The sequence below is a fragment of the Crassostrea angulata genome, chromosome 1 (genome assembly GCF_025612915.1).
Source record: "Crassostrea angulata isolate pt1a10 chromosome 1, ASM2561291v2, whole genome shotgun sequence".
Classification (NCBI taxonomy): domain Eukaryota; kingdom Metazoa; phylum Mollusca; class Bivalvia; order Ostreida; family Ostreidae; genus Magallana; species Magallana angulata.
Window position 1 is genome coordinate 46866652 of NC_069111.1, and position 18845 is coordinate 46885496.

Sequence of the window (18845 nt, forward strand, 5' to 3'; positions counted from 1 at the left end):
TCAAGAATAGTTTGACAAACTGTATAATGTCGCGTTAAATCCCCCCCCCCCCCCCGCCCCGCAACAAATTCTTATTTATTGTGACTTTTCTTATTAGAAATATATATTTTCTCCATATAAAAAGGTTAAAGTTTCGCAAGATATACGTGTGTGCTCTATTGAAGCATCATAATTAATGTATCAGCCTATTTAAAATTCTTGATTAATATGTTTGAATTCGTTTTGAATGCACGGCCGGATTGAGAAGCATTCCTTCATATGTTAAAGATGATATACAAGATTCACACAATTTGACGTCTGCAGCGTTTATTTCATATCATTTATTAATAATACATCATAAATATCACCTTTCTCCTCTATAAAACCTACATGAGTTAATTAAAAGAAAATCACTTAATAAAACGAAACAGCTGGTTCTAAAGTCCACAGTGCAATTTGATAAATAGGAAGGCACCTCAATTTATCATAAAAAAGGTTTGCTATTGATCTTTTAAATTGATCTTTCCTTTACGACAATTTGTAAGTCAGCGGGGCATTCGCTTCCAAAAACATTACGATGCACACCTACAAAGTTCGGTTTAACGCCTTCCGGTAGTGATATTTTAAACCGTTGAAGAAGATGGACGCACATCATTAAAATTTCCGGTTTTGCAATAGACTCTCCAAGACATACCCTCCTCCCGGCAGAAAATGGTAGCCAACTGTCCAGTTTTGTAGGATCCATTTTACCATCTTCATCCAAGTAACGGAGCGGATCAAATTTCTCGGGATCTTTCCAATATTTAGGGTCACGATGGAGCGCAAAATGGTTGATTAGGACAACCGTGTCTTTTGGAATGTCGTACCCACCTTTTTAAAATTCAAAAAGTGTTACCTAACTTGTAATTCATTACTAGACATTATGAAAGAGAGTAATTTTCAAATATATTTATATTTGTTTTTATTTGTGATTTCAGTTTCGTTGACAACCATCTCCTATTTAATATTTTGTTTTGTATTGTTCATGCATTTGGTATTGATAATATGCATACTTATAAAATAGGTAATTAAAAACCTTTTTTACACTTGCCTATCCATCCTTTCAAAAATAAGTGAATATTTGTGCAAATATTGTTATTGCACGTGTTTTTGATAAATGAAATAACATTATAAGATACTTATAAAAACCAAGCACTGAAACCCACAACTTACCAGCGTGTGTATCGCAGATGGTAAGATGTGGCAAACCCAGGCCTGCTATTACTCCCAACCTCATTGTCTCGTAGAGGCAGGCCTCGGTGTAAGGCAGCGACTGCCTGTCGGCGATGGATGGACAACGTCTACCTATCAGAAGTCAAGGATTTAAAAAAAAGGTACTTGTATTTTCCTATTTCCTCTTGAAGTAATACTTATTATTTTTATTGCCGCTATGTAAGCATGCCGAAATATAGATATACGTGGGTAACTTGTTTATCAGTTACTTATACTCAAAGTGTTAATAATGGTTTGGTCAATTTCTTAATTTTGTATATACTTGATTGGTGTAACTGCAAATTTTAATAAGAAACCACGTCGTAAATTGTAAAAAAAATACCAATTGTTTCGTCGATCTCCGCCTGACATTTTGCCTGTATTTCCGGAAGACCAGATATGAAGCACAAGAACCATTCTAGGGTCATTCGTGTAGTATCTACACCAGCTGTAAAGGAAAAAAGTTCTATATACAGTTAAAATATTAATCTAAAAGACAGTTTTGATATATCAAAAGTTTTGTAACGTATTACGTCACATGTAGACTAAGGTAAAGGGCGTCTATACATGCTGAAAAGTGACAAAAGCCATTTTTAAAAAAGAGAGATTGACTAAAGACAAAGCTGGAGAAATAAAAAAAAAAGCAATCATGACAATAAGATCTTTTAAATGCTTATACTTTGTGTGTTTTTAAAACACGCGCAACATCATGCATTATTAGGTTTTAACCTTATTGAGTATTTATAATTTATAATTTAAAATAGACAAACAAATATTATTGTGGATAGGATATTAAGTTCTCACCGAAAAAGATATCCGAAATGGTTTGTACAAGATAAGTATCATTTAATTTCTCCATTGATTCGTCGTCTCCAGATTTTTCCGCCTCGGATCTTGCTAGTAGAAGATGATCGGTAAGATCTCGGATGTTATCTATAAATCAAAAATGAAATTCTAAGAAAATTTATATGTATATTGTTTGCATATTGAAATAAATCGTTAAATTTTATGTTTGGGAAAACGTAACAATATGATACAAATATATTGCTATGCAATTAAAACTGAAAACTTAAACAAGAAACTGAGGCATGGGAAGTTTGGTCTCAACCTCTTTGATATAGATTTTGTGGAAATGTTAAAACCTTTCCCTTGACACAACACCTGTTGTGGGCAGATTTGTTTTCTGTTACCCAAAATTTGAATTATCAAGTACTTAGTATTCAAACACCTCGGGATCAACACTGCCTTACTTGGGTCAAACGTTTCCTGGTGTTCGTGTAAGAGTTTATACATAAATGAAAACGCTCTATCCACCGCCTCCTTGATGATGACGTAACGCCTGGACGGGTACACGTCCTTTAGGAACGGAAGCAAATCCTCTCGGAGACCGTTTCCTATAGCTTTGTTCACGCTGTCTTTTTCTCGGAGCAGGAACTCTACATCCGGGTCGCCGATCTCCTTTCTTTAAGTGATTTAAGAAATGTTCTTATCATTTATTGTAAAAAAAAATGATGGATGTTATCTGACTGTGAACAACTGAATGAATTTCACAGAAGACGCGAAAACTCAAGTACTAAATCATAAATACTAAAAAGCAACATTTTCCTCTCAAATTTGCAATAGTATATATTATACTCACTTTTCTCCAAAACAGAGTGTAAAAAGCTGGTAGAAGACTATATTGTCCATGTGAGATTTTACTACAATGGGACCCTTTTCTGCCGCCATCATGTTCATCACTTTTGTCATATTATCTTGTGTAAGTTTCTCAAGCAAGTCTCCTTGTAGATAATTTCTGGAATTCAAACCTAGTGGTATTCACTTTTGACATTAATTAACATAATTACATAATAACATAAAAAGTAGGCGTATTCTTACATGCATTTATTCAATATGGCATTCTTTTCTCTTTTTGCGGGGAGAGGGGGAGGTGTTAAGCGAATGGGTTGGGAAAATAGTTTAACCATTTTTATATATAAAAAAAAGAATAAAGATTTATAGGTGATATTTGTTTTCAAAACTTTTTTTACACAGCCAGAAGGACTGACTTTTAAATATATGTCACCCGCGGAGCGGGACCCTATGGTTTTATGCTTGAGAGGAAATATGAGGGTTGGAGACTTTTTACCTTTAAATAATTGAATCATGTATAAGTGCATCTTTGGATGTCCCTTCCTCGTTGTCAAAGACATTTAATCATATTCATTAGTGTTTACAAATCATACAAATCATTTATCTATCATATAATTTAAATTTAAATCCCAAAATGTTTGATTTAGATTTAAACATATTTTTTTTTCAAAGTGCGTTAACTGTATGTATCATAGTAAAACATTTTGACGTTCCTTAATGGCGCAATTTCAATTGATTTTTTTTTCCAAACTGCGTTGACTTCGTACCAATCGTCACGCTTTTCAAAGTGGGTTGATGTGGTTAAAATTTAATGAACTTTGAAAGAAAAAAACATTCAGAGTGCGCTGCAACAAATCTCTGTAAATGTACCTTAAAGCTTTGATGGCTACACGTCGGTGATACTGCCACATAGGAGAGTAGGACGCCAGAGCTATGTCCTTGAATCCCTCGCTGATCAAAGAGACTTAACAAAACAAATCTAGAACTAATTAGAACTTAGACTAGAATGTCCTGTTGATGGTTTCTGCGGGTGTGAACGTAGCATGATTGAAGAAAAAATATAAGCAGGGTTTTTACGTATTTGTATTTTTTCTGCAGAAAGGATAACACTGACGGTTAATAATTTTGCATTGCTTATTCTCTGTATGCATGAACCACCAAATGATTTAAATGTATATATCTTTCTTTAAAACTCTCATTTTTTAATTCCTCTTTTCTTTGGTAAATTACTCTGTTAACATTTCAAGACGTATTATTCGTTGCCTGAAAGAAGTCGAAACCACGCTCACATGTTACTGAAGTCGGGCGTCCAGCAAAATCTGCCTTTCTCTTCACCAAGGCTTCTATCACAACCTCATAGTTGTTTAGAAAGACAGTTGGGATAGGTCCTGTGTGCAAACAACAAGGATGAGGGCACACAATAAACAGAAGGAACATGATCATTAGAAATAATAATTTCACATGGAACACAAGGACGAGCATGTTTGATGTATGATGTTCAAAAAAAGTGAAAACTTACCGAAATAAAATTGAATGACTGGACCATACTTCTTCGACAGTTGTAGAATAACTCTGTGCACTAAAGGTTTAGTGTATACTGCAATTATAAGAATGAAAATGGCATATATTATTCTGCTGAATAAGTTTAATAAGGACCTTAACACTGAGTTAAGATGGATATTGAATTAATTAATAATAAATACCATGTTGATTATAATTAATGTAACCTTGACATTGGTCAAATTATCTCAGATGTAATGAGATGCCATTGCATGGGTCTTCAGCAAATATTGTTGCTTCTGTTTTAAAAGATATGGACCGTGCACAAAAGTGGCACATGCATAGATAGACGGACATGGTAATTTCACATGGTATCCTAAGTTAAGTTTCTTCGCACATAGTATAAATACAACATACGCATAGTAGTGGAGTGACAAAACCATCAAATTTGATTTTTAATGTACCACCCTACCACACGGCTAATTTGTACTTTTATGGAAAGATATGATATCACACAGTACTTTTCATCCGGTTGTAGAAGTTTCTACGGTCTAAATTTAAAACAATTATAGGTCAAAAGTCAATATCTGAAAAAATGACCAAACATATACAAACTGAAATAATTTGTAAAAATTAGCGAATTATTTATCAATTACACATTTATTAGAAATATAGACCATAAAAATTAACAATAGAAAAAACAATAAAGTTAAATAACTTTACATGTATATAAGGTAAGTATTAATTGTCATGCCATTTTAATCGAGATTTCAAAAAATTATCCAGGTACATAAAAAATAGTTGATATCTAATAGAAGAGACGAAATGACATATATTTTTTTATTCGTATTGCCTTGCTGAAATAATAAGACCAACTGTCAATCAAAAAACACAAGTTTTCACTTTTTTGACATTTAACCTATGGGACACAGGGCAAAGCTGTAAAAAAGCAGGACATTTCATGCAGTAATTTGTAATAAATGTACACATAAAAGATTTTCATAGGCAATGTATTATTTAGACACTGCAATCTGTGATTTCGAAATATGCTAAATATTTAATAATTTTGGTAACATTGAAATGTAACCGCTAATTTTTTTAATGCCTTTCTTTCGTTATGATTAAACTGAAAATGACGAAAGACATATGTATGCAAAGTCATGAAAATAAGTACAAAATAAACAAATATAAGTAAAACTAATATTTTTAATTGAGTGTGCAATTTTAAAACATTATTTTATCGGCAAGTTGTCATACCAAATGGGTCTCAAACTGAAATTTAATTGCACGTATGTGTATGTTATATACACAGTTTAATTCTAACAAAAACTAAGTTGGTTCTACTAAAACAAACATGATGCCTTACTTATGTAGCAATATACCTTCATCACCTGCATATGGTGTTTATGACATAAATATTAGAACTCTGTTGTGCATTTTCATTTTTATTGAGAAGTTAGTTTAGATTATCGGTTGCTGGAAAGTATAGGCCATAAAGTACAGGAGCTTGCTTATTGAAGCATGAATCTAGTCAACGTATTCATCTTTGAACATCGTCGAAAACCCACGTTTGGTCTCGCTTTTTTACCCGAGAAGCTAGACCGACCGTGGGTTAACCATGTGTCAAACAGTGAAACCTATTAGGTAGATACTATAGTATATCAACCATCAAAATTATACCTTCAAAGTTTCCAATCAGAGGGATGGCCCAAGGTCCCGGGGGTAACCGGTAGATGAACCTCCTCCTGATTAAGTAGACAAGCAGCCCAACGGTAAGGGCCACCAGCACAGTCTTTACGTTCAAAAGGTTGAGTGTCAGCATCTTTCTGTCTAGTCACTGCAGCATAGCTCGATCTGGATCCGGATCAGACCCCAGCTCTTAAAAAAGCTCAAGTTATAAAACTCAGTAAAATAACCCGACAATAGACCTCGCTTCCACCTCCCCCAACACAATTGATTCTCCTCCAGCCCCCCCCCCCCCCCCCCCATCCCGAGGAAAAAATCGTGATCCGCGAATTATTGACACCTACGTTTAAAGGCTTTGTCTCTATCGTCCGACGTACAAAATCGTATGCGCATATGCAGTCAGTCAATTTTTGATCTTTAAAAAAAAGTTTTTAAAAGAGTGTTTTATACTGCAGGAGAGAGAGAGAGAGAGAGAGAGAGAGAGAGAGAGAGAGAGAGAGAGAGAGAGAGAGAGAGAGAGAGAGAGAGAGTATATTTCCAATTATGGTGGTACTACCCAGTAACGTACATGCACGTGCAGTATCTTTTAATCTTTTGAGTGAGTCAGTCCTAGACGTTTTTGTTCTTACGAAATTCCCTTTCGGATAATCAAAAGATCAAGGAGTAGGAGTAGTTTTTAATATTACGCGTAACGAGAATTTAGTAAGTTTAAATTTTAAAGCCGCTAGATAACTTAATAGGAGGAAAGAAAGTGTATGTAAATATGTTTTTACTTCTTTCCTAAAAACTAATGGTCAAATGCCCTACAAAAAGCATCGGGTTCGGTGTTGCGATCAATTAAAATGAAAGTAGATAAGTAGGTCAATTTGTAGAATTTAAATTTTTAATTAATATAGCTGTCTTAAGCAGAGAGAGAGAGAGAGAGAGAGAGAGAGAGAGAGAGAGAGAGAGAGAGAGAGCAACTTATGAAAATATATTTCCATTTTTGGTGGTAATACTTAAAACCTTACCTACACGTGCAATACGGTATCTCTATCTTTCGAGTGAGTCAGCCCCGGACGTTTATGTTCTTTTTTAGATTACAATAAGGTCAAGGACATTGAACGGTTGTGTGCTAGCTATTAACCATCACTACGAAAGCCTTTTAGCATCATTTCTATTTTTACAGGCTAAATAATGCTATGTTTCTTCGGGGAAGTATAGGTGCCTAATTATTAACCGTTTATGTTATAACTTAAACCTTGGTATTCTTTTTGTCGTCTTGCCAATATATAAAACATAATGTATTTTCTGTATGCTGTATTGCATTTATACATGTAAAAAGAAATTTTGACATAGAACAATAAATATTCATGCATATAATGTTCAGTGACATGAATATGTTTCATGTTTCGGATATATTGAAAAAAAATGTTGTCGAATTCACTTTTAAAAGAAAACATTTCTTTCAAATGTTTTTTGCACTTTTTTCACGCGCAACACGGTTATCAGCTTGTAAAAAACTTGCTGAATTCCCAGTTAAATCACTTTGAATTCGAGAGCGCTGGCTAAACATGCAGGATTACTCTCGTCTTTACGTGGCCTGGGTACTCTACATATGCACCTTACAAGGGACACCACCGACTGAGTTTTTTTTTCGCTAAAGAATTACATATGGATGTTTAATTTATTTGTTTCATTAGGTTTAGTATGCATTACCTGCCAAAACACTTTACTGATAATAGTAAAAACGAAAGTAGGCGTAAAAAGTATAAGTAAGGTAAAACTAAACGAAAACATGCCATACTACGATCACGGTTGACAGTACTTGGTGGTATATATCCATATAATATATATTTACACTTCACAGAACAGGGGCCCGTTTAACAAAGATTTGTAAGTCATAAGTCATAATTAAGTCTTAAATATTCCTAACTTACGACAAAGCGTAATTACCGTTTTATGAAACGGGCCCTATCTGCATGTCGTAACTCCTAAATCGCAAATTTCCTCGTAACTTGTTGAATAATCATGTTGATGAATGGATGCGGGGGGGGGGGGGGGTGTAGCTATGTAGAAAGTTACGTCTCCACAGGGGATTAATTGATAATGCGCAAGCAATATGTACGATTGAGACAAAGAACCCGCCATGTTTATTCATTGAATTTCATAATTAGTCAATATTGCCACCACTAGATAGTACTTAAGGGATCCTTATTATTTGACGTCACGGGCAAGACATTTACAATATACTGTTATACATTGAGTCTCCGTCTGAAAAGTAATAACCACTTTACGATTACATCGCTTGTGAATCCCAAACATCATATTAATATTTATCAGACACATGCATATTAATACTTGTTGTGAATTTGACGTTATCAAAATTTACGAGAAGAGTGATTTTTGGTTAATATTTAAACCTTTAATTGTATGATATAACACTTTTCATGTGCACTTTCATTTTGTTACCCAGCATATGAATTCTCATGCATTCAAACACTTGGGGAACAACTCTGTCTTACTTGGGTCGAATGTTTGTAGGTGCTATTTCATGAGTTTGTACATAATAGAAAGCACCCTATCTGTCGCGATTGTATAGTGGTCTTTGAGTCAGATAGAACGAAAACACATCTGAACGCTTTGACTGGTTTATCTAGACTGATTTGAACATAAACATATTATTGTAACGTTACCATGACCTCATATTATGATGACGTCATAATAGCAATGTCTCACAACGTCACATGCACCTTGGCGTCGTATAAGATATTTACCAACACTATCTAAAGCTTCCTTGATGATGACGTATCGTCTGAACGGTTACATGTCCATTGAAAAAGGCTGGAATAGAAAGAAATCTTCCCGTAGATCGTTCTCTATAGCTTTAATCATAAAGTCTTTTTCTCGGAGAAGGAACTCCACATCTGGGCCATCAATCATTCTATTTTGAAGGAATTTAAGAGGTTTTTCAGTAATTTACTATAACCTGTGGCAGTCTTTAGGCAAATTACATTGTTAAGTAATGCATTACATTGCCATTACTTGATGATTTTTGGCAATAAAATACCATTACCATTACTAAATTTTATTAATAAATTTGAAGTAATGCATTTCATTACTATGACATGAGTATTTTAATGCATTACCATTAAAGATTTGCAATATTTAATCTCTTTCTTCAATAAAACGTTATTTACTTTGATGTGAGTTAATAAAAGATAATTATAAAATATCATTAACATAATGCAACGTAAAACCGTTAGGAAGGTTTGAATTTTTTAACCAGAAACCTCAATATTTATCTATCATTCTTAAACTACCATTTGTAAGTCAAAAGGACATTCAAATCCAAAAGTATTATGATATACATCAACAAAGTTTGGGTTCGGGCCTTCGAAAGTGATATTTCACACCGTTGAAGAAGATGGTCGCCCATAATCAAAATTGTTGGCTTTGCAATAGATCCTCCTGATTTGAGAAAACTGGAATGCACCTAAGGATGCTCCCACACAAATCTACAGTTTTTTCTGGCCGACTGGTTTTAAAAAAGATGATCTTAAAAGATGTTTATCTATGTATTCCTATGTAAAAATGTGATCCATCACATTGTTGTCCTACCCAGGGATCATGATTTTAACAACCTTGAATCTGCACTATCTGAGGATGCTTCCACATAAGAAGCTTTTCTGGCCGATCGGTTTTTGAGAAGATACCAACAAAATTTCAATAATTCTTAATTATCTCCCTTGAAAAAAAACCTCAACAGACTTGAATACCCTTTACCTAAGGATGCTATGTGCCAGGTTTTGTTGAAATCGGCCATGTGGGTTTGGGGAAGTCGAAAGAGAAAAAAGTTACAGACGTTTATAACCTTAATATTTAAAATTCGTGATTGATATGTTTGATTTTCTTTTGATTGCACGGATTAAGACGTGTTCTTTCATATGTTAATGATGATATAAAACATCCATACGCGTACGTCTGCAATGTTTATTTTATACCACTATTATTAATTCATAATAAAGATCGCGTTGACAGGATTTCTGGCCTTTTCCCGCATATAAAACCTACCTATGCGAATTTTACGAAATAATAAAACGAAACATATAATTGAAAAGCCCACAAATTAGTTTGATATTAAGGACGTTGTTTACTCAGGGTTTGAGTTCTCAAATCCGGATTGTTTAGAAGTTCAATTTCATGAGTAAAATTTGTTTTAAATACAAAAAGCATTTATGAAATGAATTATTATTGACATAACAATCGATATGTTTACCAAATTATGGAATTAGGCTCTGACAAATTTTGACTTTTAGCAAAACAGAGGAAATTCGGGCTTAATTTTTCAGAATTTGTTTTCCACTGAAATATTTTTGGTAGTACTATAATATTTAAAGTTAAGATTTTATCTGTTAGTCAACATAATTTTGCATATTTTCTGTTGGTTTTATCTTTCTTTTTCGTTTAGATATACGTATGGCACACACTACAAAAATATTGAAAAATGCTTAAAAATGATAAAAGACACCATATCTTAAAATTTTTATCATTCACCTCATATACATTTTATGCCAGCAGAAAAAGGTCAATACACTTAGTTTAATACTATAAATGTTTTTGCATTATCATCATTCAGTTTTTTGTTATATTGAATCAAAAATGGGTAGTAATTTGAAAACTGATAGAGGAAATTCGGACTAGAATATCTATAAAAATTGTGAATGAAAACTTAATGCTTTGTATCCATTTAATGTCACTACCATTCATATACTGTATTTCATTTGTTTAAGAGTTAAGCAATTTGTATTATTTTCACAATTAAGAAAATCTCAATCTTAGTGTAAAATTTTTATGGATTTTTCTTAAATTTTCAAAAAATATTCAATGGACATTAACTCAAAAAGTAGGTCATTGAAAGTGAAGAATAACACTACTATGTAAGGTCTATAACGCACAGTAGATGGTTTGTCATTATCATCAGTGGAATTTTTTTTCATTCTGAGTAAACGTCATCCTTAAGATAAATATCTGAATTTTTTATAAGAAGAGGAACGTCATTGATATTTTTATTTGAATCTTTTCTTTACGATAATTCGTAAGTCGGCGGGACATTCGGTTCCAAAAAAATCACGTTGCACACCTACAAAGTTCGGTTTGGTGCCTTCCGGAAGTGTTATTTCAAACCATTGAAGAAGATGGACGCACATCATTAAAATTTCCGACTTTGCTATAGATTCTCCAAGGCATACTCTCCTTCCAGCAGAAAATGGTAGCCAACTGTCCAGTTTTGTAGGATCCATTTTACCATCTTCATCCAAGTAACGGAGCGGATCAAATTTCTCGGGATCTTTCCAATATTTAGTGTCACGATGGAGAGCAAAATGGTTGATTAGGACAACCGTGTCTTTTGGAATGTCGTACCCACCTTTGTAAAAACAAAACGCGTTATCTAACTTGTAATTCATCACTAGACATTACGAAAGTGTTTAATACATTTCAGTTACTAATACCTATATATACGAATTGATTTTGTGATATCAATTTTCTTGATCTTCTATTTTTCATGTTTGTTTTGTAGTGAACATGTATTTTGTTCTGATATTATGCCCCCTTATAAAAGAAATAGTTGAGAACGTTTTCCCCTATCAATCCTATGAACATAAAGTCTTTGCCAATATTGTTATTGCATGTTTTTGATATGTAAAATAAATAATAAATTCAATATAAAAACTAGGCACTGAAACCCACAACTTACCAACGTGTGTATCGCAGATGGTAAGATGTGGCAAACCCAGGCCTGCTATTACTCCCGCCCTCATTGTCTCATAGATGCAGGCCTCGGTGTAAGGCAATGACTGTCTGTCAGCGATAGATGGACAACGCCTACCTAAAAGTAAAGGATTTCCAAAAGGTACTTACATTTTCCCTATTGCTCTTGATAAAATTCTCATTAATTCTACAATCACGATGACAGCATTTCAAAATATAGATATGTGTGATTAACTTGTTTGTCAGGTATTTATACTACTAATTACAAAACATTATTTTGTCCATTTCTAAGTTTTAATATATATATTTGATCGGTGTAGCACAAATTCTAATAAATACTATATCGTAAAAGGTGAACATATACCAATTTTTTTGTCGATCTCCGCATGACATTTTGCCTGTATTTCCGGAAGTCCAGACATGAAGCACAAGAACCATTCTAGGGTCAGTCTCGTCGTATCTACACCAGCTGTAAACGAATGAAAGCAAGTTCTGTATTCATTTAAAACGCTTAACTCAAACAGATGTTTCGATGTATCAAAAGTTTGGTGACGTTTTTCACGTCACAGGTAGAGGTAAGTAATGTCTATGTCTTCATGCTGAAAGGTGACCAAACTCATTACACCAGGAGAAAATGGTTAAGGACAAAGCTAAATAAAAAAAGATGTCAATCATGACAGTAAGATCTAATATATACATGTGTCTGCGTCTTTGTCCATGATAACACTACGAATCAATTGTGTATTGTAGAGTCCAATGGATTCAAATTACGTATTGTTGGGGTGCAAGTGGGGTCTACATAATTTAAAGAAATAAAATAACATAAACGTGTCAATATGCTAATATTTAATTGTAAAATTGCTAAACTATATAAATATAAGCTATAAGAAATCATTCTTTGAACATTATGAGGTGATATTTTATCTTTATATTTGGGCATTAATGGATTTTACCCATTCTGACCAAAATTATTATCTCATAATACTCAAAGAATGATTCATTATTCCTTATTTAAATACTCTTACTCTGTGTGTTTGTAAAACACGCTCAACATAATGCATTATTTGGGTTTAACCTAGCAAATTGGGAATATATAAGGGAAGTAGACCAACACGACCATGTGGTAGTGGGTAGGATAAGTTCTCACCAAAAAAGATATCCGAAACGGTTTGTACAAGATAAGTATCATTTAATTTCTCAAGGGATTCGTCGTCTCCAGATTTTTCCGCCTCAGATCTGGCTACTAGAAGGTGATCGGTAAAATCCCGGATGTTATCTATAAATCAAATAAGATTCTTAAATATTACATACTTAGTGAAAAAAATCGTTAAAATTGTTATTACCGGGACACGTAACAATATGCTTCAAGCATATCTCAATGCAATCAAAACTGAATTAATCAAAACTGAAAAACTTTAACTAGAAACTGACACATGGGAAGTTTGACGCAGGAACAGCGATAAGGTTTTGTTGAAATGTCAAAACTTTTCACTGGACTCAACACTTCTTGTGGGCAGTTTTGCTTTTTGTTACCAAAAATTTAAATCATGAAGTACTTAGTATTCCAACACTTCAGGAACGAGGATGGCTTACTTGGATCAAACGTTTCCTGGTGTTCGTGTAAGAGTTTATGAAGGAATGAAAACACTCTATCCGCAGCTTCTTTGATGATGACGTAACGTCCGGACGGGTACACATCCTTCAGGAACGGAAGCATATCCTCTCGGAGACCGTTCCCTACAGTTTTGTTTATTAGGTCTTTTTCTCGGAGCAGGAACTCTACATCAGAGTCACCAATCTCCTTACTTCAGAGAAATTAAGAGAGGCTTTTATCATTCATCATAAACAACTTGTGCGTGTTAGCTGATTGTGAGCAACTGAATGAATTTCACAGAAGACATGCACATTCTAGTTCTAGTATATAATGCTAAAAAGCAACGTTTTCTTCTCAAAGCAATAGTATACACCCACTTTTCTCCAAAACAGAGGGTATAAAGCTGGTAGAAGACGATATTGTTAAGGTGAGATTTCATTGCAATGGGTCCCTTCTCTGTCGCCATCATGTTCATCACTTTTGTCATATTATCTTGTGTTAGTTTCTCAAGCAGATCTCCTTGTTGATAATTTCTGGAATTCAAACCAACCTAGTGCTATTCACTTCTAACATGCAAGAATTATTATAATTACATAATAACTTTATAGGCGTATTCTTACAGACATTTATTGAATGTTGCATTTTTTACATGGAGGGGGGTGAAACGGATTGGGTGGGAGATTATAGGACCAGTCGTATTTTAAGCATAAAAATAAAGATTTATAGGTGAATTTTTCTTAATATCTTTATTTTCACAGCCGGCCGGACAGACAGATTTATTACAATAGGTCGCCCGTGGAGCTATAATTTTATGTTCGAGAAGGAAAGATGAGGGGTGGGTACTTTCTTCCTGTAATTAATTGAATCATGCATTAGTGTTTGAACTGTATCTTTGGATGTTTCCTCCTTTTTCTCAAAGACGGTTAATCATATTCATTAGTGTTTTCAAATCACCATTCTATCATCTAATTTGAATTTAATCCCAGAACTTGTGATTTAAACATATTTTTTTCAAAGTGCGTAAAGTGTATTCATAAAAAATATGTTGATGCTCCTTCATGGCGCCTTTTGAATCTTTTTTCCAAACTGCGTTCACTTGACTTGGTACCAATTTTTACACACTTTAAAAATTTGTTTTCAAAGTGGGTTGATATGGTCCCAAATTACATGCTCTTTGAAAAAATATTCAGATAATTCATTTCCATTTAGCTGTGTAAATGTACCTTAAAGCTTTGATGGCTACACGTCGGTGATACTGCCACATAGGGGAGTAGGACGCCACAGCTATGTCCTTATATCCCTCGCTGACCAAAGAGACTGAATCAAAAAAAATCTAGAACTAATGGGAGTTCTAAATTTATTAAACACTTGAATTGTATGTGTGTATTGGGTCGCCATTTAAACAACAAATAGAATGTCATTTTGATGGTTTATGCGGATGTGAACATAACAAGAAAGGAAAAAATATATTAAAGCGTGTTATTTACGTATTTATTTTTCGGCAGAAAGGATAACACTGGGGATTAAAAAATGACATGTATTATTTTACAACGCTAGCTATCTGTATGCATCAACAACCATTATTTTTTAAAAATTACATTTCTTTTTGAAACTCTCATCATTTCTTTCCTTTTTTTGAAAATTACTCTGTTTAAAGTTAAAGACGTAATATTGGTTGCTTGGAAGATGTTGAAAACACACTCACACGTTACTGAAGCCGGGCGTCCAGCAAAATCCGCCTTTCTTTTCACCATGGCTTCCATTACAACCTCATAGTTGTTTAGAAAGACGGTTCGGATAGGCCCTGTGAGTAAACGACATTGATGAAGGCATAAAAAAACCACAGAAGGAACATGTTCATTGGAAATAATAATTTCACATGGAATATAGAGAAAGTTTAGTTTGAAATCAATTCCTAAAAATGATCCTCAATATTAATGCAAACTTACCAAAAGAAAACAGAGTAACTGGACCATACTTCTTCGACAGTTGTAGAACTACCCTGTGCAGTAAAGGTTTAGTGTATACTGCAATCATAAGAATGAAAATGGCATATATTTCTCTGCAAAATTCACTTTGAGTTAGGATGGATATTGAATTCACTTGGTTAAGTTATTAAAACTATCACTGCCAAGTACGAACTGATACCATCTGTGAGTCACTTGAATAAATGTCATGTCGATTGTGATGTGACCTTAACATTGGTTAACTTACCTCAGAGCAGGGTCATGGGATGTCATTGGGTTTTCATGATCAGCAACCACTGTTGCTTTTTTTTTTAAAAAGATATGGACTGTGCATAAACGTGACAGATGCATACATGTCAATTTAAAGACAGACGGATATGGTAATTTCAAAAAAAGTCCTAAGTTTGTTTGCACATGGTACACACACGACAAATGCATAGATATCCAAATAAACAATAAACTATAACAGACATGGCCTGTTTTTAAAACATCAATACTGAAATTAGTGTCTTTTGTGGCTGCAAGGTCTGAACTACCAAAACAAACCTTGACTGCGTCTAACAAAAGAACCTACGATAAATTTTTGATTTTCATGAAATGATCCTTAATGCTCACGATTTTGGCCAAAAATGTCTTAATGTATAAAATGCTTAAGTAAGGCATTTCTAATAGGCAACAAAAATTTAAATGTCATTAGACAATATATAGACAATACAGGTACATGTATATTGAACCTATTTAAACAAAAACAGGAAACGAGCCTTGTTTACATAACAAGTAGTTGTGAGTCCTGTATGTTGCTTATATCTCTAAGACTGACTCTCAAATTTCATTTGATCATTAGAAATGCATTTCTAAAACATTGTAAATAATAAAAACAGGAAAGTAGAATTTGACAAAAATCGTGATCATGCCAATTAACGAGCCAGATGTTTCAAAAACCATAAATTGGGTCATTATCAAAATATGCAGACTTATGCGTAAGTTTCAATTTAAAGGGAAAAAAATAATTGGGGGGGGGGTATACAGTACCACTGGATTTTAGAAAACTAAAACTTTAACTTTGAAAACATAAATTGATAATTTTATTGCTTTAAATTTGAAAAAAATTTATCATTTGTTATCAGATATTGGTGACTTTGTGTTGTCAGTAAATTTTGCCAACGTTTTTAACCAGTCCTACAAAGTATTCAATAATATTTAACTTTTTACTAAAACAATCACCGTAAATACTCAAATTAACATTTATATTTTAATTTCTGCTATGCTATACATTACTGAACAAGTTTTCAGTGATATAACGGTGAGTGGTGTAACCAAAAATTGCTCAAGCAATATCCATTTAAATTATGTTTTGAAATCAGAGATCGTTTGAGATTGAATAAGTGAATAGATCATAAATTCGAAATGATAAGCTTTTTTTTTTACAGAAAAGAGACAGAAATGTTAGAGTATAGTGGTGCATTTTTAATTTGTATGAAGAAGTTAGTTTTAATTGTCAGTTGCTGTTGTAAAGTATAGACATATAAGGTACAGGCGTTTGCTTCATACAGCGCTGTAGTCAACTGCATTCATTCTGACACATCGTCAAATCTCGCTTCTCAGGTTAAAAAAAGTTAGACCGACAATAGGTTTCCGACGATTTCCATGTGTCAAACAGTAAAGTTTTTTTTACATACCGGTATATCAAAACTATACCTTCAAAGTTTCCAATCAGAGGGATGGCCCATGGTCCCGGAGGTAGCCGGTAGATGAACCTCCTCCTGATGAAGTAGACAAGCAGCCCCACGGTAAGGGCCACCAGCACAGTCTGTACGTTCAAAAGGTTGAGTGTCAACATCTTTCCGTCAAATCACTTCAGTTCAGAAGGATTCTGTATCATCTAATGTCAAGCAAAAAGAATTCATTACACCCTTGTGGGGATCTATAGGGGGCGGTCGAAGGAGGAGTTGTCGATCTTGACCCCCTTACAGAAATAGTCCTTGGACCCACCACCACCCACCCATCGCCCAGCCCAACCAGCACAGACAAAATTATTACTAGGCTCCCACTCCTCTGGGAAAATTTCTAGATCCGCTCATGACGCTGAGAGAGAGAGAGAGAGAGAGAGAGAGAGAGAGAGAATGTAGATATATATCAATATTTAACGATACGGTACACATACTTTGTAGCCTGCACATAGTTTACCAATACTCTTAATCCCTCTCCATGCACATCCCTTTACACTGGATCTTTTTTTTATGTTATGAAATTCCTCTTCGGATTTCGATCGTCAATCTAATAATTTAAAGGTCAAGGACTTCGAACGAAAAGTCCGCAGATTTGTTTGCAAGAGGCGGATCCAGCTTTGAAAGTGAGAAAATGGGTCAAAGGTTCAGATGATCTAGAAATTGAACCCGATTATGTATATCAAATGGAATCAGTGTGCCAACCATCCATTCATTAATTTCTGTTGTCTTTTCGACTATTCTCTTTGCTGAAGTGACCGACTGTTAATTGATATTCATTTTAGGTCAAACGACCTAAAATGTTTAACCTACATGTATTTCGTGTGCGCTTGCGATTGAATTACGTACGTAAATACACAAAATTCATCATATGTTTTTATATGAAAGATCAGTGCTTTTTGCAGAAACTTTCTTGAATAAAATATGAACGACCCTCGTATCAAATGTCAATTTCAAACGTGTATCATGTTGTAAATTTTGAATTTACTGGGTGGGTGTAAATACAAAATTTACAACATGATACGTGTACACACACTTCCAGAGGGAACGTGCTCTTTACAAAGCTCCTTCTAACACCTAAAAGTTTAACACAATAAATTCTCCCATTCATTATACATGGAACTATACATGCACATATTTATCATAGTTAATATTGTTCTGTTTCAAGATTACACATTTTCGCATTTGCGCGAATTAATGCTTAGATATTAATTTTGTAAATAAAACTTCAAGTCAAATGCGTTAAAGTCTTTAACTTGAATTCTCACCTGGCGCAAACTATTTTTCTCATGATAAATTTTTATTTATTTATTTTTTTTTTTTGATTATGAGAAAAAGGATAATACGTCAGCTGTCTGGCAGTAATGATAAATCTATTCTACCATTCTTTTTAATGAATTAAGATATGATTTTACCTCGTTTTAGGCCTAATTAGGCATAATTATTATGCATACTGTTTTACATGTAGATATATAATTTCGTATCTGTATTAAAAATGTCTAGTAAAAGCATTTTGTTTTCGCAAAGGGACTACACAGATATATACCGAAGAAGGATACAGGGGGTGGGTCCTAAACACGCGCATGAAGGCAACTGAATTTTTATCAATCAGCCGCTCAATAATTAAGCCAGCTGTAAAAAAAAATACCTCCTTTACATGTATATATAAATACACCTTGTGTATTTATATATAGAGGAGGTAGAATTTGTTTATATTTGGCTTACTGAGCGGCTGAATGATAAAAATTCAGATGCCTG

The 18845-nt window shown here is 33.9% G+C and overlaps 2 protein-coding genes across 5 annotated transcripts; both read right to left on the reverse strand.

Annotated features, from left to right (window-relative positions):
* Positions 1 to 289: 289 nt before the first annotated feature.
* Positions 290 to 7146, reverse strand: LOC128156410 (steroid 17-alpha-hydroxylase/17,20 lyase-like). Of its 2 annotated transcripts, none has more exons than XM_052818536.1 (11): positions 7059 to 7146; positions 6043 to 6240; positions 4382 to 4459; positions 4152 to 4250; positions 3733 to 3826; positions 2870 to 3025; positions 2481 to 2692; positions 2035 to 2163; positions 1574 to 1678; positions 1192 to 1323; positions 290 to 849 (listed from the first exon to the last, which is right to left on the reverse strand). In XM_052818536.1, the coding sequence occupies exons 2-11, from the start codon at positions 6182 to 6184 to the stop codon at positions 491 to 493; spliced, it is 1506 nt and encodes a 501-aa protein (XP_052674496.1). In that variant the 5' UTR covers positions 6185 to 6240; positions 7059 to 7146; the 3' UTR covers positions 290 to 490. The 2 variants fall into 2 exon arrangements, with proteins under 2 accessions (XP_052674496.1, XP_052674507.1); XM_052818547.1 differs by having other exon boundaries at positions 7063 to 7119.
* A 3617-nt stretch (positions 7147 to 10763) lies between these two features.
* Positions 10764 to 17677, reverse strand: LOC128156411 (steroid 17-alpha-hydroxylase/17,20 lyase-like). Of its 3 annotated transcripts, XM_052818563.1 has the most exons (11): positions 17525 to 17677; positions 17059 to 17242; positions 15343 to 15420; positions 15099 to 15197; positions 14617 to 14710; positions 13771 to 13926; positions 13393 to 13604; positions 12947 to 13075; positions 12164 to 12268; positions 11786 to 11917; positions 10764 to 11455 (listed from the first exon to the last, which is right to left on the reverse strand). In XM_052818563.1, the coding sequence occupies exons 2-11, from the start codon at positions 17198 to 17200 to the stop codon at positions 11097 to 11099; spliced, it is 1506 nt and encodes a 501-aa protein (XP_052674523.1). In that variant the 5' UTR covers positions 17201 to 17242; positions 17525 to 17677; the 3' UTR covers positions 10764 to 11096. The 3 variants fall into 3 exon arrangements, with proteins under 3 accessions (XP_052674523.1, XP_052674536.1, XP_052674530.1); XM_052818576.1 differs by lacking the exon at positions 13771 to 13926; XM_052818570.1 differs by lacking the exon at positions 12947 to 13075.
* Between the last annotated feature and the right edge of the window lie 1168 nt (positions 17678 to 18845).